Here is a 24,552-nt window from a genome sequence, read left to right as displayed (position 1 = left end):
CTATATGTAGTTTTATTTAATAAAAAAATAGTTAATTTAGTTTTAAATTTAGATATGTTTAGCAACTGTAACAGCAAAAAAAGTATTCAGAAGTATTCAACTATAAAACAAAAACTTTTGCCGTTTTCAGCAAAATCGAAAGAGTTTACAAAATTGAGCAAATATTGCAGCAATATTTGCTAAATTGTTTGCAGCATTTTAAAATTCCTTGTTATATAAAATAAAGAATTACATTAAAAGCATATTTAAATTCGTAAAAAAAATCGTGTTCTACATTTTCATAACTAAATGGTTTTATAACTTTTAAATCTCAATACTAAAACGACGGAAATTAATAAAAGAACAAACATTTTTAAACGCTTTTACTTATTTAGTGTTGACAAAGCATTTAAATTAAAAGCTTACATAATTTTTTTTAGTTCTAAAATTAGCTTCAATTATAAAGTCATGACTTGTCTTATAAGCTGTATAATATAATAAATAACTTAATTTAGACATTTTATATTCTATAACAAGCTTTACTAATTATAGTGACGTAAAACTTAACTGTATCTATATTAAAAAAAATTCTTGACTTAATACAAATTAAACTCATGAATGTTTAAACTTTTTATTAGGTGCTGCTGATTAAAAATGATAGAATTACCTTCTCAATATCTTATACTATTTAGATTAAAAAGCAGTATTACAAAAAATATTTACTCTATTAGTTGCTGATACTTGTTATCGTTAGCTTATAATAATAAAACTTATATCAATTATTGTGTTTAATGGTAATACAAAATTTTAAAACCTAAATTTATTATCTAACGTTATTTAATAATTAGAAAAATTTGCTTTTAATTACCTTTAGTTAATTTTTTTGTGCAGATAGTCTTAAACTTATAGATTTATAAAAAATTATTAAAACCTATATTTTTTTATGTTTGAAAACTCTTAATTTTTTTAAAAAATCGGGTTCTTTCATAGTGGGCAAACATGTTAAATAGTTTCAGTTGAAGACAATAAATGGTAGTTTTTTTATAAAAAGTATTAAATGTAGTCTGTAAAATTAACTTTTTAAGTAACTGTTGAAAGAAATGTGAAAAAATATTTGAAAGTTTTTAATTATTACACAAGTTATTCGTGTTATTTGCACAAGTATAAGCATTTAAAATAAAACACTTATCTATCATTACTTTTACTGATAATACACATTTTTAAAGCCTATATTTATTATCGAACGATTTCTAAAACGTAAAAAATAATCGTTTTATATTACATAGAACAATTTTGTTTTGGCAACATTAGTTAATTTTTTAAGCAGTTAGAGTTAAAATTAAATTTTTGTGAACATAAAATTAAAACTTAAAACTCTTAATTTTCTAAAAAATAGGGTTCTTTCATAGTGGGCAAACATGTTAAATAGTTTCAGTTAAAGACAATAAATTGTAGTTTTTTTTATAAAAAGTATTACATGTAGTCTGCAAAGTAGACTTATTATGTAACTGTTAAAAGAAATTTGTAATGAAAACATCTAAAAGTTTTCAGTTATTACACAAAGTATTCGTGTTATTTGCACAAGGAAAAGCATTTAAAAAACTGAGCAATGATTGCAGCAAAGTTTGCTAAGTTGTTTGCAGCATTTTGAAATTCCTTGTAATGTTTAACAAAAAATTAAACAGAAGATTTATTTAAATCTTTAAAATATCATCATCTATAAAGCTTTTATATTGTTTTTAATAACTATCTAAGCTGAAACTTTAAAACGGCCTAAGTTAGTTGTTAGACACTTTTTTATCAAATGCATACATAAAAACCAAACAACCTAAATAAAACAATTTTAAGGTAGATCTTTTAATTTTTTTAACCGTAATATTAAACCAGTTGTATTATTTAAATAAAACTATTGTTTTTCAAGTGTTAGCAGGTATATATGGTAGTCTAGACTCTAGAGTATTTAAATGTTCAAAGGTGTCTCTTTTACATAACAATCAGTATTAAAATATATATAAATGATACACCGCTTAACTTGTTTTTTCATGTTGCATTAAATTTATTTTTGACAAACTATTTTAACTTTTGATGTTGAAAAATTAATCACCAAGGATAAAATAAAACTTTAGTACGTAAGTTTATTATTTAGAATAAAATTAAGTATTATAAAAAGATTAAAATTATCTCCCTTATTTTCAAAACGTTTGTCGTTAAAACTTTTGAGTAAAGTATTGATCATTTAATCTTATAAACTACATTTTAAGTGTACTTTAGAATAAATATGTTATACAAAAGTTAATACCGAAAGCCGTTATAATTGAGGTCTTAAACATATTTCAGTTCTAATATTCTACCACATTGTTACTGGTTAATTTATTGTAGCACTTGCTTATAAAAGCTTGAAAACAGGCTCTAAATTTAAATATTACCAGGCAATACTTCTCTCGAAAAATCGTTTTATTACAAAATTCACAATAAAATACGACATCGCAGATAGTTTTCATTTAAAATGCTTTAATTTTAGTAAAAAAAAAAGTTGCGTTTTAAACAAGAAAAGCGTACTTAAAAAGTGCAAACTCAAGCTGAAGATTACTGTAGTTTAGATGGTTTAGAACTTGAATTGTATATTTTTTTTTTTACTTAATAGAATTAACTGATTTAACTACTTTTGCTTTCAATTTTTAAAGGTCAAACCAATTTCAAATAAATTTGAAACATTTGTAAAAATTCAATGTTTTGCTTAACAATGGTTTGTTTGCACAATTAAAACGTTCGAGAATTTCTGCAAGAATTGCAGCGGTGATTGCAGCGGTTTAAATTTTGTTACAAAATTTACCAAAAGCATACGTCTATAAAAAACGTAAATTTCTAAAATTTTTTTTAATACCAAGGTTATGAATTTAAGTTGAAATATAACAAAACAAAAAGTAAACAACAAACCATACTTCTAATACGGCATAAAAACGTATTGTTTTTAACCAGTTATTTTTTCCAAATAAAATAACAAAAAACAACAAAAAAAAAATTTTAATAAATTTATATCAATTAAGTATAACAATCAGCAAAGTTATTTCAACAGACAAAATTTTAAATTGTCTGTCGTGAAAATTGTTTTTAACGGCTAAATTTTTTAGTTTAGTTTCAACTTTTATCATTGTTAATTCTTATAATACAAAAGTTTACTGATGTTTTTCAAACGCTTTATGCTAATACCATTAAACAAAAACTAAAATTATAAAAGTATACAATGTTTAAATGTTACTGCATACAAGTTTGTGTCACATTTGTTAATATCTATGAGGTATGAATTCAAAAGTTTTTAAAAAAATAGAATAAAAAATTGTATCAGAGTAAAACTGTATATGAATTCCACAAGAAAATATCCCTTATTTAGAAAACCATGTTTTTTGATAAATATGAAATATTTAAAAAAATTTTGTCTAGATAAACTACAAAACAGTTTTACTTAAATAGTTGTTAAAAAGTGAAAATAAGTTCTTTAAATCAATATTAACAAACTGAAAAAGCTTGTTTTTTAGAAAAAAATGTAAGGTAAAATTATTTATTTTATCAAAATAAAAACCATAACAAGCCTAACAAGGAGTTATTTTAGTAAACTAATTTTAATAAATATTAAAAAATTTATCCTGTGCATTAAAAACGCTTTTAACAAATTTGTATAATTAGTTTGAATTCAATGTTTTTTAAATAAGTAGTTTAATTAAAGTTTTCTTGAATTTAGTTTAAAAGTTTTACAAGTTTTAACTTTTGAAATAGAAATATATTTACTGTTACAAAAAAATACAGCTCTACAATGAAATTCGCGTAAGTATTCGCGTTATTTGCACAATAGAAAACTTTTACAAAACTGAGCAATGATTGCAGCATTAATTTGCTAAATTGTTTGCAGCATTTTAAAATTCTTTGTAATGTTTCACAAAGAATTATAACAAAAACTTGTTTAAATTCCTAAAACGCTTCGTCATTTCTAGAACTTCAAGGTTAGGTGGCTTAAAATTTCCTATAAAAGCTAGAATTTACAAAAGAATGGACATCATAAAATCAGCTGCTAGTTCACTTATGAATAAAATTATAATTTTATTCATATTTATAACTCTGATTTGTAGCAAGATAGGATAGAAAATATAATAATATTGTACTATTCTAAAGGCATAAGCTTTTTTTTGTTTGTTACTTCTACAAACTAATAGGTAGTTCAGTTTAATAAATTTAGTTTTATTATCGTTAGCTGTGTATCGTACACTAAAATATTTAAATATTTCAAGTTTATAACTTCAACTTATGTTACTAGAAAGTTAGGTTGATAATAAAAGTACGCATTAGTAGAAATTATTTTTTTTATAATTAATTAGATATAATGAAAAATTAATTTATTATATTTAAAAACATTAGTAAAATAATTTACATATTGCTTACAATCATGTTTACAATTTGTAGCACAATATTTTTATTAATGAATTTTTAAAAAATATTTATAAGTTAAAGCAATGTATATAACATAGTTCATAATTGTTTAAATAGAATTGGTAAACAATAACTTATTTTATTTTGAATAAAAAGTAGTTTTTGAAATTTTGTTAATAATTTTTTTTTTTTAATTTAACATGTTTACTGAAAGAATTGTTATTAAATAAAACTTAATTTTCATCTTAAAAAAGAAAAAAAAAATTAAATGAGTGTTTTAGTTGAAAAAGTACTTTAAAATAAATTGGTTAATAAAGTTAGGGCTAGGAAATTTTAAAATACTCTAACGTAGTAAGTATTTTTTCATAACTTTTTTGTTTTTTAGATATTGCATTTAATTTTTCTTTTTTTATAAACAAGTATTTACTTCAATATGATGAATTTAAACTGATATATACTTTATCGACTAATGAGCAATTTAAAACTGATATAGTACTACTAAAAAAAATTGCTTAACTATATAAAATGTCAAATTTTGTACCAATTTAAAAAAAATATTTTAAGTTCATTAAGTAAACTATAAGATAAAAAAAACTAGGGAAATAAAATAAATATTTATAAAATACTTGAATACTAGTTGTTTAGATAAGTCATGAGTTTGTAGGTGAAACCTTTAAATATTATTAATCACTAAACTTCAAAATTTCAACTATAATTACACTTTTTAAGACTTAAAGTCTAAACTATTAGATAGTTTTATGTTTTAAATATTCATTTAGAAAACTATTACATATTCATTGGTAACCATTAATTATTTTAAAAATATAAACTTAATTTAAAAGTAGTTTTTTTTATAAAACTTATTCTTACAATGGTTTTTAAAGTTGTAAAATGTCTGTTATAAATCAAATAAATTAATCAATTCATTAAAGCATTTAAAAATAAATACTTTTATAGTTATATGATATATTGCAATATAGTACATTATAATCGTTTATTATAAAAAAAAACAGTTTTCGATCTGTGCGTATTGTTTTTACTTTGTTCTAAATAAATATTTTATATACAACTTTCAATAGAAATTAAACAATTATGTACAACAATTTAAACGTATACTAAAATATAAATTCACAAAAATATTAATGTAAGGTAAGAGTAAAACAATGAGATTACATTATATCTAAAATTAACCGTAACAAAATTTAGTTTTTGTAACAGAATAATAAAAATATTACTTAAACCGTTTTTAATAAGTAAAGTATTTGTTTTTTTTGTAGAAATAACAAATAAGATTTAAAACTAAGCTTTAATTAACAAGAGGATGTTTTTCGTTTTTATTTGTTTTGTGCTTAGTTAGCTTAGTCAGCTTCAGTTATAAGCAGAAAAAGTTCAAGTTTTTGTTTAAAGGAACACACCTGTTTGCACAGTTGTTCGCAAATGTCTGCATTTACTTATTAAAATCCTTATTGAAGATAATGTTGAGTTTAAAAGTACAGTATTTAAGTTTTAAACTATCAGAAGGTTGTAAATAATCTACTAGTTAACTTATTTATTGCAAATTTTTAATTTGAATACAGCCTAAAGTTGTTAAAACTTAACATTTTTCTAAAATATAACTAAATCAACTTACATTTTCCTAGAAACTAACTTTATTTTTAAATGTTTTAAAATCAGATTTATCATTTTTTTTAAACAATATATTTAATTTAAAAACGGCTTATTCAAATTAGCTTTAACTTAAACTTTTACGTTTAAAGCAAATAATATTATATATTTATTACTCAAAAGGCTTGTTAAGGGTCGTTGCTAAAGTAATTTAGTCGAAAAAAAATTTAAATTAAAAATTTAACATGACATAGGTATAAAATTTAACTATCAATTTTCCGTAAACACAAAAATTCATTAAATTATTCAAATTTTAGTTTTAAAATATATTAAAAAATAAAAGTGTTTAGGTAGAAGAAAAGTTCTTAAAGTATATTAAATTCAACAACATTTGTCACTAAAGCAAATTATACAGACTAAAATATTATCTAGATACAAAATAAATACCTACACTTTTTGTAAAAACATTATAATATTATTTGAAAATACTTTACGAAGTATAGAACTTTCTAAAAATGAAGTAAAAGTAATTAAAGTAATCTTTTTGTACCTTACTGAATTTAGTTAACATCTTTTAGTTCAAAAATACATCTTGACAAAATAGTTAAGCACTCTTAAAATTATTTTTTATACTTTTTAGTTGTAAGTTTGTTTTTACATTAAGACTACACAATCAAATCATATAAACTTTGTTTATACAATGAAATCAGCCTAAATCGGCTATGCATGTAGTGCTCAAAAATTACTTATGTTCAAAATACACTATATTGAAATCAAAGGCGATCAGTGTGGTGTAAACAAAATAATTGAAAAAACATAAAAAAAGCTTGTTTTATTTATCTGCCGACATTTATAACCACTGCTTTTTTTTTAAGCCTTTTGTAGGTAGATGACTGACTTTTGTTGAGGCTATTAGCAAGTTCTTCCAATTTATTAGTGCTGACACTCGAGCAGCTTAGATCATGCTTGAACACACAACTTTTGCCAGCTTATGCGCCTGCCAACTCTCGCTGTACAACAGAGTCTCTCGGAATTGTTGCCAACTTTCATAAAATGACCGAGACAGAGAAGCCTGCGCTGGCTGAGAGTAAACATAGTGGTGAGACCAGCTCGTCTCGTCACTTTTCTCCTTGATTTGTTTCCATGTAATTCTAAGGATACGAATAAGGTAACGTAAAATGAAATTTTCTCCTGTTTTTTTTCTCCTGCACACTCGACACGAGTTCACTATTTAAGGACTTTATTTCAAAGTACTTCGTACACAAACACAATGAATGTTAATCTTTGCGCGAACTCTTAGTTTTTGATTCTCCGAAGCTTCTGTTGTTAGGCAGGCGAACATGCCTGAAGCTTTGACAAAACAGCAACTGCTTTCTGTTTGCAATGATGCACTTGCCGAACCAACTGAACTCAGTAGATGATTTTTTTTTCATAGTGACTTACAAGTGAAGCATTATTAGCAAACAGGAGGTCACGTGGTGCGAACTTCTTCACCTCTTAGATGCGCCATCTCAGGCGACCATCAGTTCTGGCTTTAATCCCATACCCGACAACCTGAACGCACGCTCCACTGGAATTTGAAAGATAATTTTTAATGAGTTGAGCAGACCACACTTCACATCATTTTTCAATTACAACTGATTTCAGAAAAAAATACTGTACTGTTGGATGGTTGCTGTTGTGTTTGTTTAATAATACTTAACAATTTGAAAAAACCTGGAGGACACCGAGCCAATAAAAATGACGCTAGCAGTCCTTTTAACCAATATACATCAAAAGCTTAGTAGTTTCGATAAAGTGTTGTACAAAAAAATTGCATTTGTCTTGTAGTTGTCGTACAGAGAAATCAACATCAGCAGTATTAGATCTGAATTTACATTGAAATTCGGCACAAAATCTTTCAGATAGTTTCTGCAGTAAATAAAGAAAACCATTAAAAAACTTAACTTCATCGAACATCTGACTAAATATCATGCAGATGAGGTGATAAGCAAAACTTGCAAAGGAGTATCAGGTCGGCTGGTATTACAACATTGCCTCTTGCTTTTAAAGGAGCCGTTTCAGTAACAATTTTCAGCAGTTTTATAGTTTAATGTTTTTCAGTAGTTAGTTAGTAGTTAGCTTGGTTTATATCAATCGTTGGCAGACTATTCGTGTATTAAGTGCATCAAAAGTAAAAATGTTCTGTTCATTAAAGAAAAGATAAAATAGTGTTCAACCCATATACCTAGATATTCATTATAATGGTATAGGATTTCAACGGTTTAAAACTACAAAGATTTTTGCTTTTTTTTTGATGATCTTATTTTCTAAATACACCATATAAAGACTTTGCTCAGCCTCTTTTAATTTGAAAACTACCTTATAACAAAAATTATGTAGTGTGTTTTATTGTAGTTCTTTGAAAAGTCTTCCTAGTTTCACGTAGACTTTTATCACTTGTGCTACTTGGGTGCTTTTAATAATTAAAAGCATCTGTTTAGTTTATAAAAATCAAATTGGAGTACAGAAACTTTTCTTATGGCAAAACTCAAATAGCTGTAAACCGCAAGAGTTTAGTTTAAATATAACAAAAGTGTCTTAGACCGGGAGCCCAAGATACGAGATCAGATCAAAAAGTTTATTGAAACGGCCTAAAATATCATGTTTGTGTAATTTGTTCCAAATTAAAATTATACACTAAAAATTATTTTGAAAGTTGTCTTTTACTTGCTCGCAAAATATCAATATATGTTATTTTTGTTAAAGAGTTGTTGTATTTTTTGTTGTATGTAAACAAAGAATGGCAGTATGTATTACAACCAGACCCAACTTCCACAGATTGTGGGAAATATCTTTACTAGTTCAATTTCGAAGCCTTTTAAAGTTAAATTAGTGGTTTAAAATGACAACCTACTAGTAATAAAACACTTTTACTATTTATAGTTACACAGCTAGTTGAAATAAAGTAAGTCATTTTAAATATTATTTACTTGTAAGAAAACATTTTTACTAGTTTAAATTCACCGCCGTTTAAATGAAGTAAGGCGTCGAAATTGACCACCTATTTATAAAGATAAATGTTTACTAACTCAATTTCGCAGTCATTTAAAATGAAATTAGTCTTTTTACTGTTCTCACTTCTCGCCCATCCCAATGCGACGGGCAGCTTTCCAACTTGGGCGAGTGCCAAATGCGGACCACCTTCCACTGCGGCGGGGATGAAACCCCAACAAGCGGCGGTCTCCCTTCCCGCGGTCTGCCCGGAAAGCGCGGGCAGAAAGGAGAGAGCGGAGCGGACGGGCAGAGGGGATTCACCGGAGAAACCGGCAAGCAGGGCGTGAAAGGTCGGTTGAAAATTTGTTTCAGCTTTAGCCAGTTTAAAAGTTTGTTTATTATGATTTATTTAACATTAACGTGTATTTGATAGTTTTCTAAACATTTCTTTAACATATTTCTATAAGTAGTTGAAGCCTATTTTTTCTTTATTACGTTTTGATTAAGACGATATTACATCATATAGATAGATAGAAAGATGTAGTTTTATGTATGTTCTCAAATATTGTTTTTTACATAAATGTATTTTGATAGTCTTGTGTTTTTAAACTTATGTTTTATATTCTAAATATCTTTTAAGTCCATTTTGTTCTTTATTACGTTTTGATTTAAAGGGTATATATATGTTATATATTTTCTTAAATAGTTTATTATAATTAAACTAAAAATAAAAATTACTTAGCTTATTAAATATAATTTAATTAAGTAATAAATAACAAATAATTTAAATACACTTTAAAATCTATAATAAGAGTTATGATTAGTTAGTACTTTCTTTATTTTTAAAACTTTACACTATGTTCTATTTTGTTATGTTATTTAGCTTAAAAGACTCATCATAAATACAAAGATTTATAAATTCGTCAAAGTTTTAGCAATCTTTTTTCACAGGTGAGCCTGGTGTAGACTTCAACATTACCGAAATAGAACACCTGAAACACGAAAACAAGAAAATAAAAAAGAAATTTCATACTTTTAGTAACCACACAGAACATTTAGAGCGTGAATTGAAACAGCTTAAAGAAGAGCACCAAAATTTGACTGTGGACTATCAGCAATTGAAAAGCAACCACCAAAATTTGACTCATGGCCATAAGATACTGAAAGAAAACCAGGACAATTTGAAAAATCTTATGTACACATATATGGGAGGTTGTTTTCAATGTTTAGTAGTTGCATCTATAGCCATAATTGAAAATAAGAAAAATTTCATACCTTATGTGGTTTTATTTTGTTTACTTTTTTATAGAATGTATACAAGTATTAAACGAAACAAACTTTTAAAAAGTGTAAAAGTTGTTTTACTACTAGTTATACAATATATATATACACAACTGTTGGAAAATATTAAAACAAAATTTTTTAAACAGAATAACAAAATATTAAACAACCTAAACTTCAAACAACAAAAAACAACCTGCAACTGCAGGAAAGAAAAATACCCTTTAAACAATAACTGCCTATCAAAAAATATAATCTACCGAGCTACTATAAAAACAGACAATTAACAAAGTTTAACATGGGTTCCACTAGTACAACATTTAAAACAGATATAGCAACCATAAAGCAAACTTTACTAACAAATTAAAAAGGTACAATACCGAATTATCGAACTATATTTGGGAGTTAAAAGACGCAAACAAAAAATATAATTTAAAATGGGAAACACTCTGCAGAAACAAAACAAAACTGAATAACAACAAAACGTGCCATTTATGTTGCTTGGAAAAGTACGATATTGAAATAATTATAAAAGATTTATCATTGAATAATAGAAAGGCAGCAACCCTGCCTCCATAATCAAAACATGTATTTTAAAAGAACAAAAGCCACTAATAAATAACAAAAAAAGCAATAAAAGACAACCAAAAACAAACAAAACAAAAAATAAGTTGACTTCTACATAAATTGTTTATAGAAAAGGCTAACTAAAATTATTCAATTTTGTTTGAAACTTCTCAATGTGTTTTTTGTGTGATTCTTTAAAATTTTTGCTTTGTACTTTATTTCGTTCTGAATATATGTGTTAAACATTAAAACTAGGTAAACGATTCGAAAATTATTTGTTTTTTAAATTACAAATATATATACACATATATATTTATTAATTGAAATTTTAAGCTGTAAATAAATGATATTGAAACATTTTCATCTTTAGGAAAGCCTTGTGATGTGGAAGACTTTGAAATCAAGAATGGAAGTATAGGTGACATTATAGGAAGTCTTATCCCAACCGGAACTAAAATATCTGTCGTTTGCGACCCTGGTTATCACCTTGTAGAAGAAAATCCAGTTTGCCAAGACGGAACATTTTCAACAACAAGCAAAGTTATAGATATATGCAAACGTTTGTAGTTTTTTTAATTATGTACTTTAAAACTTGAAGTTTAAAAAACACATAAGTTTGAAAGAATAAAAAAAGTATATCAAGTAAACAAAAAAAAAACCTATACGTTACTTAGCTATACCAGCTTGATGTTTTACAAAACATTCTGTTAACTTTAAACTTGTTGTATGAAAAATGCTCGCAGTTGTTATTTAGTTATTATAATTTTTTATGTGATGTACTTACCTCAACAGTTATTTTATGATTGTTATCTTACGCAATATTGACAATAAAGTAAAAGGAATTGCTTTGTTGCTTAGTTAGAGGGCTATAGTTCATTAAGCACACGTAGTGTTTACTAACTTTTGTTACCTTGTTTTTATCTAATTTAAAATGTATGTATGATAGTTTGAGTTTAATAACTTTTGAAGAACAACAACTTACATCAAACCAAAAAATCTCTCACCAATTTAATAAACTGAGCTTGAACTTATTTCATATGGTTTGTAATTTTGTTTTCAAAAAATTTTAAATCACAGATTTAACTGTACGTGATTGTAATGAGGTCAAAAAGAAGTATACTAACGCTCAAAATGGTGTTTTTACTCTAAATCCTGATAATGATGATATAGAAGCACACAATATAGATGCTTTTTGTCAATTCGACTATGATAACAATGGATGGACAGTTAGTGTTTTTAAACTTTAAGATACGATAACGTTAAAAGTATACTACTATTTTCCTAACTTTATATTTTATGTTTATATTCTAACCAACAGAAAACTTTTCTTCCTCTAAACTGAAATTTAAACTCAACTGCGTTACTTTTAAACCTTTTTAGTTTAGCCATGTTAAAGCACAGTTTTAACACTTGTATACAGTCAGCAATTCGTTACATTGTACAAATTGTATACCACTTTACAATCAGTATCAACTCGTTACATAACGTTGTACACCATTTTAAAAAACGTTTATCATGTGTCCTTGTTTCCAGGTCTTACAAAAAAGGACAGACTCGTCAACGAGCTTCAAAAGAAATTGGTCGGATTACGTCACGGGGTTCGGTGAGAAAACAGGAAATTACTGGCTCGGTTTGTTTAACATGAGTGTATTTCGTTTGTAAATTACTACAATATAACTGTTTGTTACACATGATAAAGTTAGACAGTTTGTTTATTGGTTTACTTTGATATAAATATATCTCGTTTGTAAATTGTTGCAACAAAACTGTATTTGATGATAAACGTGTAGTTGATTAAAATTAAATTCTATTAAGTAATTTAAGTTTCAATATATACAAGTAAATATTTTAAATAATATTAATGTTGTACAATACAATTATAATTTAATTAAAAGGGTTAGAGAACATGTACGCACTTCTGAAAGAAAGAGACTTCGTGCTTAGAATTGAGCTTGAAAAACTTAATGGAGAAACTGCATACGCCGAATATGAGTTAGAATTTTTTTGAATTTTAAACACAGATAAAAAATATAAATTGAAACAAACTAGGTTGTTAAACTTTATAAATATAAATTAGTACTTATTTTTAAAACTGGATTATACTAAAAATTTTATAGAAAGTTTACACAAAATAAAATTTACAAACATAAATGTTAAAAATAATTATTTGTTATACTTCATTGATACAACTAAAAGTTATTTTTGCTATAACTTGAATATACTTCAAAATATTTATTTTCGTCTCGTATATTTAATAATCTTACATAGTATTGCACCAGTACTGAATTTTACAATTTAAAGCATCTTATTCGTTTGATTCTACTTAACTTAGTAACTTATACCATTAACTAAGGAATAAAATATTAGTTAAGTTCTAACAAATTGCATAACATTCCGTTTTAACATTTTTATTTTTTGTAGTGAGTTTTACCTGGGAAGCGAATCTGAGAAATTTACTTTATATGTTGGCCAGTACTCAGGAACTGCTGGTAAACATTTTTATTTGTTTTTAATTTTTCGTACAACTCAAAGCAATTTTTGTTCTATAGTTTAAAGTATGGTTTATCAACAAAGTTTTTTTTTACGTTTCTTTATAAGATGAATATTTTTGATAATGTTATTATCAAAAACAATTTTTTTTAACATTTTATTGTAAGGCTGTTTTCCAATATAAAGTTGAATTGGTAAACTATGATTATAAGAATAATTATTTAAGAAAATTATTTTATTTTTATACAACAGGCGATTCGCTGGCTTACCACAATGGAATGAGATTTTCCACCGAAGATCAGGACAATGACCAGCATTCAGGTAAGTATTATATTGCGTAGTTGTGAAATAACAATTCAATATACTCAAATTCTATTGTATTTAAACTCATAAAGTTATTGGGGTTTTCAGATTAAACAATAAACAATTTGATTTAACTAATAAACCATTTACTGATTTTTACTTTAAATAACATTTTAATTGAAACCATGTTACTAAACTCCTTCATTTGCTTAAACATTTTTAAATGAAATCGTGCCACCGTTTACGTTTTAAAGTTTTTAAAAACAAAAGACAATTACTTTAAAAGAAAACTTTTATACTATTTACTTTTTTTTTAAATATTTTCTACTTTAAAACATTTCAATGAAACCCTTTCCTTTATTCAAAATATTTTAAAGGAAATTGCGCCACCTTCTTTGGAGGTGGAGGATGGTGGTTTAAAGGTTGCCATTATTCAAACTTAAACGGGGAATATCAAGACCCGAGTAAGAATGATTCAAAAGGATTGAGGTGGAACCATTTCAATGGAGAGCATTCCCTCAAAACTTCAGTTATGATGGTGAAGAGAAAAAACTAATATTTTTATTTGTGCGCCTTTTAAACTTTTAAACAGTTTTAATCTTTTTACTTTATGTAAAGTACCTTTTTGCAAACTTTTATAACATTGATTTCGTATATGTTTAATTGAATACATACTTGTTTTCCATTAAATAGTTTTACTACAATTGTAAATTATGTAGTATTTGTAATTAGCTTGTTTAAAATAAATGTTTACAACTTGTAAGTAGATTGCAATTAGTTTTTCAATTTAATTTTTTTTTCTGATTAACTTTTCAGTTTTTCAAATGATTTAGTTTGATAGAAAATGTCTTTTGTAATATATACTATTAGTTTTTGCTTTAAACATCGTAAATATTTTAAGTGTAGCAATAAATATTGAATTTAAAAAAAATTGTCGAGTTTGTTATTATAAGTCTAATTAACTCTCTATATGTAGTTTTAAAATAAAGAAAAGAAGTAAATAGTATTATTCATCATTAAATTTATTTCATATAATTGACTAACTTAAGCTATAAAATAAATTTCAATAGCAAAGTTCAAAAATATAATAGTTCAATGTTTTCAATAGATTTCATCAAATAATTTTAAAGCTTTGAAAAGCAGACAAAACAAAACTAGATGAAAAAATACTTCAATACAATATTTATGTTTAAACTAAAACTAAGTTTTTTTTGAAACAACATAATACCTATACTTGTAATCTAAAAAGCACTTTAAAATACTGTCTACCCTAAATCATTACAAAAGTAAAGTTGTATATAAGTACAAATGCAACAGAAATTCATACAAAAACCCAAAAAGAGTATTCAAATACGTCATAACACCGAAAACTGTATAAAAAACGACTGATGTAAAATTTCGACACGAAAAATGGGTAAAAACCAAAAAGGTTTGAAAAAGGTTCCTTCAAACGATCGAAGCGACGATTTTTACACTTACGAGTACGTAACAGAAGTCAAGCGATGGTTCGTCAAAGGGTGGCGGGAAAATAAAAATGGCGCCAAAAATAAAGCTAACCGGCAGCGACCGCAGGTTGTTTTGCTTGTAAATATAAATGCATCAGTAAATTAATCATCGCAGTTAAGAGTTTTAAGAAGATACAGTTTACCTTAAACTAGTGTTTACAAAGCTCATTTTCATAACCAGTAATTTGTTTGAATTAAAAAAATAACACTATTAATAGATGCTTTTATGGACAAGACGTTAAACGGTAGCTAAGTGGTGTGTGATTCGATAACCGAAAGGTTCTTTTTCGTGCACCAGGTCTTAGGATCAAATATTTTTAGCGTCTTTTTGGTTGTTTGATAAATTATAACTACAATAACCCCCCTTTATCAGTCTAGCCAAACTTACTTTTATGCCACCATACTCATTATTCCCTGGTAGCCAAAATTGTCTTAAAGATAAGTTACTTTGGGAAACACTGATTTATATTAATCGTTAGTGTTTGTCTTGAAATATGGACGTTCGTATTCATAATAAAGTAGTTTCTTTAAAAATGCTTATATGCTTTTGTTGATAGATAGTTTTAATTTTTCAAAAATATTCATAAGACTCAAGGTACCAAGCAATTTCCAGATCAAAATAAAAAACAGGTTTTTGAATTTTTTCAAACATTATTAAGTTGTGTTAGGATAAACATTTACATAAATTATCTTTTACAAGATTTATATAGTCGTTTTACAGTAAACAAAAGTAAGATTCTTTTATTAAAACTTTGTTATTAAAGTTTATTTTATATCTAACCCAGTGATCTACCTAATCCACAAAACTACAGTTCAGCCGAATCCAAATCCACTTAACTAAATTCTCTCAAAAGTTTCAATTTGTAAAACTACTTTTTAAAATGTTTATTTTTCGTAAGGGTATCATATTTATGTTTATCATAATTACCATACGTCTTCGTGCAACTTTGTCTTTGTGCAATTTCAACCTGTTACCATATAGTGTACATGTTTTAAACATAATTCAGTAGTATTAAAATTATAACTTACACTAACTTCCTTTGCAAGCTGTATATAGGCTTTTTAACAAATAAAACATTTTACTTATTATATGTTGTCATTAAAGCTGTTTTAAAATTTTAAATAGTGATCTACCAAATACACAAAATAAGAGTTCAGCCGGATCCGAGTCCACTTAGCTTAAGTCTCTGAAACGTTTCACTGTCTTACACTTTGAATTAAGTATTTTTCCCAAAGTTTGACATATTTTTATTTATCTTAGGGGTTAGAAACTTTTCTAGTCGATAAAGAGACTTGCAATATAAGCATTTTGCGGGCTGGATATATTAAAAATAATTTTAGTGGGCATCATAACTTCAAAAAATAGTAATTTTTTTATGTTCTTAATCGCAAAAATGCATCAAAATAAACATTAAGTACCCGGGAAGCAAAAAGAAATTGGTTGCATGTTTGAAGTGCAGATTTGTTATAAAAAGCTTTTTCTTAGTTGTTTTGCGCAAATGTTTTCGAGCTAAAAAGTAATTATCAGGTCAGATATTTCTACGTGGTGGACCAAGTCCTTGAACTAAGCTTTTTAATAAAAAATAAATCACTTCCGCTTTATTAACCATTTAGTAAGTACAGATGCTTTGCCAACTTCTACCTATGATCGTCTTCAATACTTGCTAATATGCTATGCACTGAAACTGTGAATTTTCTTTAATCGATAGTTTACTGGTGTTTTTTCAAAAACGATTCGTTATAATTTTGTGTGAATTTTTCTTTGCATAAAGGCATTTTTAAACTAAAAAATTATTTTTGTCGGTTTCAAAAATACTAGATTCATATCTGTTTTAGGGTAAAAAATGCCAAATAAAGTGATATACTAGATATGTATTCGATAGATTACTAATTTGGCATGTAGACTAATCTTAACACTTGTATTACTACACGTATTGTTATTAATGAGCAAATAGTGAAATATTAATACAGCATATCAATTTAGTAAAAACCTTTAGCAAATTTTGCCTAACGACATTTCTAGCCGCAGGCGCAACAGTCAACAGCGGCAAGACAAGTACCAGGAGAAATGTCACAAGGACAACAAACACGAGGAGAAATGTTACCAGCACAACAAACGCAAGAAGAAACGTCATTAGGACAACAAACACCAGGAGAAATGTCAACGGGAGAAATGTCGCGTGACAGAAGGAGAAAAATTGTCAAGGTGTGGTCGATGAAGCACTGCGTAGCGCCAATTCTCATCGCGTTTCTGCTGGTCGGTGTTGCGGCTGTGGGGTTTTTTTATTTTGGCGGGAAAAAACACTCCGGCGGTTTGAGCGTTGGCAACGCCTTAAACGTCACTGTGGAACAGAATGCTACAAGTCTGAGTTTATTCAAATAGTTTTATCTTTTTTTTTTAGATTCGGTTGTTTATTCTGTTTTTATTTTTGAGATTATTTTTTACTGATCGTAACGCAGGTAAGTATTGTTTTTGAACAAAAAAATCTCGTACTGGTTGTAATAGTTTTTATTAATACGTCAGAGTACAATGATATTTACTATTTTACTTTTACAACTTTATTGTCAATTTTTAAATCAGTACAGCTATGAAAGTTAAAAGGTATAAGTTTAAGTTTATATAAAATTGCCATTTCTAATCAATTTTATCTTTAGTTTTTTTTTTACATTGGCTTAAAAAGGCTTAAATTGTTTTATAAGATTAACAAAAGTACTTAAAGTCGATGAAATTTAATAATTTTTTCAGGCGATAAAATAAACTGAAAGCATAGATGTTTTACAAGTCCCAGCAGTTATATCAAGAACCACAGCAAAAATAAAAATTGTTAAGAAATTTATACTGTATTTTTATTCAAATTCTAACAAAAAAATTGTCATCAGTCGAATAAATAACTTGTTTTAAGTTTACTTTTTGTTTAAAAGTTTAGTTGTATATATTTTTGATTGTTAGTGTGTGAACTTTGTAATATATGACCTATTCTAGTCTATTTGGTTATATTTAAAACATTAACATTTTTGAACTTATTTGAGTTTACTCTTTAAAGTTTTCTCTTAGCTGACAGTGAAAACACAATAAATGTTATTAAAAAAGGGATAAAAAACAATGGAAAATATATATTTTAGAAATAATACATGGGCTTTTTAAACTGCTAGTTTATTAGTAATATAGTTTTTTTTTATATAAATAGTTATGTAAAAAATGAAAAAATTTTTGCAAGACTTCAAAAAATCCTTTAAAAAACTTAAAGTTTTTCTTCAGATAATTCTAAGTAAAAATTGAAAATAGTTACCACTAAACTAGAAATAAAGCTATAAACTTGCAATTAAGAAATTAGACTCATTAAGCACATATTTAATTACTACACTGTTCTTATTTTACTCAATATCTCTTAAAAATTGTTTTAAAGTTTTTAAAGGTGGTTTGTTCATTTATTTTATCTACTTTTATGTTTACAATTGAGGTTTTAATACAGCGCCTTATTGTTTGAATATTTTTTTTAAATCTGTTTACTTACCAAGCAATTGTTTACTTATAGCTTATTTTTACTTTGAGTTCAAGTCTTTAACAAGTTTGTAAGTGGACTTCTTAGTTTTTGGTGTTTGCCTAAATCAATAGGTTTAGATTATTTTAATACGAATTTAAATTTTTATTTTTTAAATTGTTTTACTTAAAGTAAAATAAGTTAAACTTTTAAATAAAAATTAAAGTAAAGTTATACTTTTAAATAGTGTATAAAGTGATTAGATTTTTAGTATTTTTAACTATATTCTGAATAACTTTTATCTAAATTACAACAATCTAAGTTCTAATCTAAATTATATTGATCCAAAAAATAAACTATAACATAAACTAATCAAAACATAAATAAATTTGTATTAATTTTTTTTCTGGACAACAATTTTGTAAACTGATTTATTTTATTATCTTTCTAAAGAAATACTAACAAAAAAACCTTATGTGCTATGAACGCTTATATAAGTTTTTGTTTACACTGAATACCTAATAAACTCATGTGTATATCAGATATAATTGCTTATTGATATGTCATAGCTAAAAGTTTAGTTTCATCCTTACCTTAAACTTAACTTAAAATACTTTCCTTCAGCTTCATTTCAAATTTTCAAGCTAAATACAGAAATGAATATAGTTCTTAAAGACATACAAAACGTTTCAAAAAGTAAAACTGCGTAGTAGCAAAATTTTTACTGATTTTTTGTCATCGCAGCTAACCTAAACAAGAATGACGAAAACCTTACCGTTTCTGCTGCTCGTCGCCCTGAGCCGAGTGGGCTGCAGATCCGCGCCAAAACTCGAACGGGTCAGTTTCAAGTTCCACGTGACCGGCCTCGAAACGAACGAGCGGCGCGAAGCGAGCTACGGCGAGGCGGTTGCGGCAGGCGAAGCCCAAGCAGTTTGTAGGTTTCATGCTGGACGGCCTCGTGAAAGGACGCCCCGGTCCAACTACACCGTGGAAGGTCCAACTACACCGTGGCAAGTTCACCGGTTTTGCGATAAGTGCCTCGTTTTCTAAAATTGTACATTTGTTTGTGGAAAGCGGATATTAGTTGCACAAAACTTATCAAAACTGAACTTTTAGTTAAATTTAAAAGTCTGTTTTATAGTTAGCGTGTAACTTTTTTTTGTACTGTTTGTATATAATAATTAGTTAAGGTGAACAGTAAAAAAATAAGTTATTACAGTTGTATTTCAAAGTCTATAATTTTGACATGTCTTAAACGTTTTAACTAGTTTAGTATTTTTTATAATAACTGTTTTTGAGTTTTTAGATTAGACTAAAGTAACTTGTATATAACAGTGTATCTGTTTCAGATTGATAATATTAAAACTTAATTTGAAAACAACGTTATAATATTATTAAAACTACTTTGGGTTCATTGATTAACACAACAAAAAATTAGTAAAAAAATTATTCAATTAATTAGTCTAGCAATGTGTTTTACTATATTTATTGTAGTTGATTAGAAGTTAAATTTAGTTTTTACGCCTATAATTATAACGCGTGCTTTTTATTTGAATATTTTAAGTACTATATTAACTCAAAATTTATAAGCAATTTGTTTTTAGTACATGTAAACAAAGAAATTGCTGATTGATAAATACTGTTTTACAATTACTTGTTTTTTTAATTTTGAGATACTACTCCTTGTTTCTTATGTTAACAGTTTTCCAAATTTTATCTATATTCAAGTTAAAAAAAGTATGTACACATAGTTGGTATAACATGGAAATAAACTTATTGCTTATTCATTAAAAAAAAAGTTAATTTATTTTCACTACAGCTAAACAAAAAATTAAAACGTAACAGAAAGAATCGATTTAGAGGAAGCACAGGAACAAACTTATGCGCTTGGCCGAAAAGTCCCGCGCCGACGAACGCAGAAACCCGAAAAGTTACGACGGAAATTGGGGCCATTGGGTGCCCGCGACCCACTGCCTGCTGCTGAACTCGGAGGAAGGTCGACGCGACGACGTTCAGGGACGAAAGGAACTTCACCGGAGGACGCGACTACCACGAGTTCGGCGACGACTACAAGAAGTGGGTCGGCAGCTGGGAGGCGGTAGAGAGCTGGCGGAAACCGGAGAACCGGACAGTGCCCAGCGATTGGTTGACCGTTGAAGAAATGGAGCAGGCCAACAATAACAGGACTTCGGATTTTTACGTGGCGCAGTTCAGGATTCGATTTTGCAACGACGATTTGTTAGTTGAGTTATCTTTGAAAAAAAGAACATTATAGCTACTATAATATTTTTATACTTTAATTTTTATAGTTTTAATAAAATTATCATAATAATAAAGGTTATAAGTATTTCCTTGTTTTATTTTGACTTTACTTTACTAACAAAGTATTTTAGTTTAACTATAAAAAAATCACTTTTAAAAATAAAATGAACTTTACAATAAATAAAAACTGTATATTTTTCTAAAGTTTTTGTTTAAAATTAAAATTGACGTTAGTAGAGGGAAATAGTTTAACTTGAATGATAGTATTTAGTAAACCATCTAATTAAAACCGCTCTCTATACTGTTCTTAACTTTGCGACCAAAAAACGGTGGTAAGTTGTGCGAGGGAGAAAACGGTTTGTACGAGACAAAAGTGTTCTACTTTCAAAGACCAGACGACCCGGATAACTTCTACAGTAAAAATATCACCGAGTATCAAGACTGGTGCGAACCTTTGGACCTCACCTACTTGCCGAAATGTCCGGAATGTAGCAAGTTCTTAAATTCAAAATACTTTCAAAGCATGAAACTAAAACGGAAAGACTTAAGACAAAGGCAGTTGAAAAATATAAAGTTGTGCAAAAGTACAAAAAAAACTTGAAAAGAGTTTAGGTAGGCTACAGTTTGGATTTGATAAAAACAAGTTTAAATTTGTATATTCGAAAAGAGGAAACTCATACAAAAGGTATCTTAGTAGAAATAGAGAAATTATGAACAAATACGAAAAAAGATTAAAAGAGATAAGAGAAAAAATAAGCTATCATAACAATCTGCTAAATAATTATGAAATTCAGATTGAAAAAATCTTCGATAAAGTTAATTTGTTTATGACTTTAGCTGATGATGTTAGAAAAAGTGGATTGTGGAAAACAGAACTCAAGTATTTTTACGGATTGGACTAAACTTTTTTTTAAGTTTTCTGAATTTTTGTCTATTCAAATTTTGTTCAGTTTTGCTTGATATTTCAATTAGTACATTTCAATCCGTTATCTCTCATTTTTATGCTTTATTGGCAAACTTAGAATCTATATTATTTTTCAATTTATAAATTTGGTAGTTTCTTTTTATTAATAATATACTAAGCATCAAACAGAAGTTTATTTGTATTAACTTTTTTACATTTTTAAATGTATGTACTGACTTTAATTTTTTAAGCTATTTGCTTTATATTACTATTTTTAAGTTTTAAATAGAATGGAAAATGGACATATATGTCATATATAAGCACACTAACATTAATAGCTTTCTCTGGACTTTAATATTATCAATCAATGTTTCACCAAAGTTATAGACTCTTGTTTAAACACTAAATGATTTTGTACAAAACCTAGCTCATTAATTTGATTTAAGTATTTTTAACTTGTTGTTTATTTTAATTTAGAGAGTTAATATTAATACCCCTTTAGTTATTTATATTACATAAATTTATGAAACCTAAGACGAAATATTTACTACACTGTGTCTGTGTTCATGTCTTAATATAAACGTGTTGGTGAAGTGGTTTTATAAACTCTTTTTGACTACTATATAAATAAAAGCATGCTTAGTTGGTACTTAATATGTAAACAGGAACAGAATATATGCAAGTACTTCGCAACAATTAAAAAAAAGGGTTCACCAAAAAGAAACAATATAAAACGACAATTATGCTCATGTATATTGTCAATAATAGGTCATGCAAACGAATTATTTCTTCAAAAGATATTTAAAATAAACAAAAATGTCTTAAATTCATGCAAAAGCTAATGAACACCAAATGTGAAGGCGAACCGAGACAATAGCATGTAGATCTTGCTTACGGGAACTTTTATCACAATTACGTTTAACAAACCAGGCTTGTAAGTATAATGTTCGAGTATCAATATTGTTGGTTGATTTATCAGGTTAAAAATTGCAGTTTCTTTGTGTTTGAACACATCTTTTCAGATATCGACTTTGATTTATTTAATTTTCTGTTATTAGAGCACAAACGAAAGCAAATTATAATCGTTTTAAGATGTAATTAATAAAAAAAACTATATAAATTAAATAAAAATATTAGCATTATTTAAAAAACTAAAACATAATTGCCTGAGTTTTAACACAAAATTATAATAATAATACTGCTCAATGTTTTTGGGTAAAAAAAAGTCAAATGTAAAAAAGCCACTAAAATCATTGAGATAGAGAAGAAGTTATTAAATATTAACATTTAAAAAAATCTTATATTAATTTACTCGTAATCATACTTTTGTTAGATGTCTACATACAACTTACTAAAATAAAATAATATAAAAACTGTATCATTTATACAATTTAGAATAATTTAAATTTAAAATAAAAATACAAATTTTTAAATACCACTAAAAGCATTAAGATAGAGAAGAAGTTATAAATATAAACATAAAACTTACATTAATTTACTCATATTGATGCTTTTTATAGTTATATTACATACAACTTACTTAAACAAAATTATCTAAAAACTACGTATTTTTAATAAGTTACAACTGTTTAAGCAATAAAAACAATGAGCTAAAAGTAATTAACTGTGGATGTACTTTAGCTTGAATTATAAATAAAAAATATGTATAAAATAAATTTCAGATTCTTTTGTTTTATGATACTTTTTAATAATTTATCAAACACTATACCATGTGAGCTACAATTAAACTATAAGAGTGGTAAAGTTTTGTACAAAATAAAAATTATCTTAATATTCTAGTAAACACACATCTTTTTCCGGACTTTTTGCTGTGCAGAGGTTTTTGAGTTGATAAAACTTGTACTCTCTAAAATATTAAATCGTAATTAGACCAAATGCAATGATCACAAAATAATAATAATACAAATACACAATTTCCTAAACAAATTGCCTATGGTAAATAAACACTGATAAGCAGCAGCAGTTGAAAATTGTACAATGTTTATTTATATTGACGTAACCATGCATCAGCTGCAGTCGTGCCTACACACCGCGCACCTGTTCCTCTTCTCCTCACTCCCCGCCTGATTTTCCTCACCTCCCTCCCCGCCAACTCCGAACCACTTCTCGATCTCCTCTTTGAGGAACAGGTGCCCGCAAGGCAGCCGGCACACCGCGTCCCCCCTCCTGAAACCCTCCATGCCGATCGGGCACTCCAGGTTCAGGTTCCCGTGTTTCCGCCGCTCGCTGTACCTGAAGCACATCGAGCCCAGCCGCCACTTTGAAACCCGGCCCGCCGCAAAGTCCTCCGCTCTTTGCTTGACCCGCCCGAGCAGTCGGTCGTGCGAGGAGCGTTTGTTTTCGAACAGCTGCGGATCGCGCACGACGCGTTTTGTTTCGCTGCCGTTTCGCAAGTTCGTGACGTCATCCGGAAACTCGAAGCTGAAGTGCAGGATGTGCTTTTGGTTGGTCGCGCGCAAGCACAAGCACGTTTTCGATAAAACCAAAAAGTCGTCGAAGCCGAGGAGCTCGCCCTTCGAGTAGCAAAACTTCAGGTTGGTCTTGTTTGCTTTCTCCTTGTTGAGTATTTTGATGTAAATTCTCTTCATTCTCACGAAACACTTTTCGTCCAGCAGAAACTCAAAGAGCTCCCTTTGAACTTCTTTGAACTTTCTGACGTTGTTTTCTTTTTCGTCGCTCATGCTTTTCAAGCATACTTTGTAGCTCTTCTAGGAAGAAAATGTAGCTCCGCACCACGTCCGAGACGTGTTTTAAA

General features: G+C 27.5%; 1 protein-coding gene across 1 annotated transcript in view; it reads left to right on the top strand.

Annotated features, from left to right (window-relative positions):
• The window catches only part of LOC145833139 (angiopoietin-1-like), a 29,375-nt gene extending 15,196 nt beyond the window's left edge, over nt 1-14,179 (top strand). Inside the window, exons 5-9 of the mRNA XM_082940338.1 lie at nt 12,364-12,460; nt 12,726-12,822; nt 13,252-13,319; nt 13,573-13,641; nt 14,001-14,179. Coding sequence (XP_082796464.1) covers nt 12,364-12,460; nt 12,726-12,822; nt 13,252-13,319; nt 13,573-13,641; nt 14,001-14,179 — 510 coding nt within the window. The remainder of the gene's footprint in view (nt 1-12,363; nt 12,461-12,725; nt 12,823-13,251; nt 13,320-13,572; nt 13,642-14,000) is intronic.
• Nucleotides 14,180-24,552: the final 10,373 nt, after the last annotated feature.

The sequence above is a fragment of the Thalia democratica genome, chromosome 4 (genome assembly GCF_965202585.1).
Source record: "Thalia democratica chromosome 4, ktThaDemo2.hap1.1, whole genome shotgun sequence".
NCBI classification, from domain to species: Eukaryota; Metazoa; Chordata; class Thaliacea; order Salpida; family Salpidae; genus Thalia; species Thalia democratica.
The sequence above is the reverse complement of the archived record's forward strand: the minus strand, read 5'-3'. Positions and strand labels throughout refer to the sequence as shown.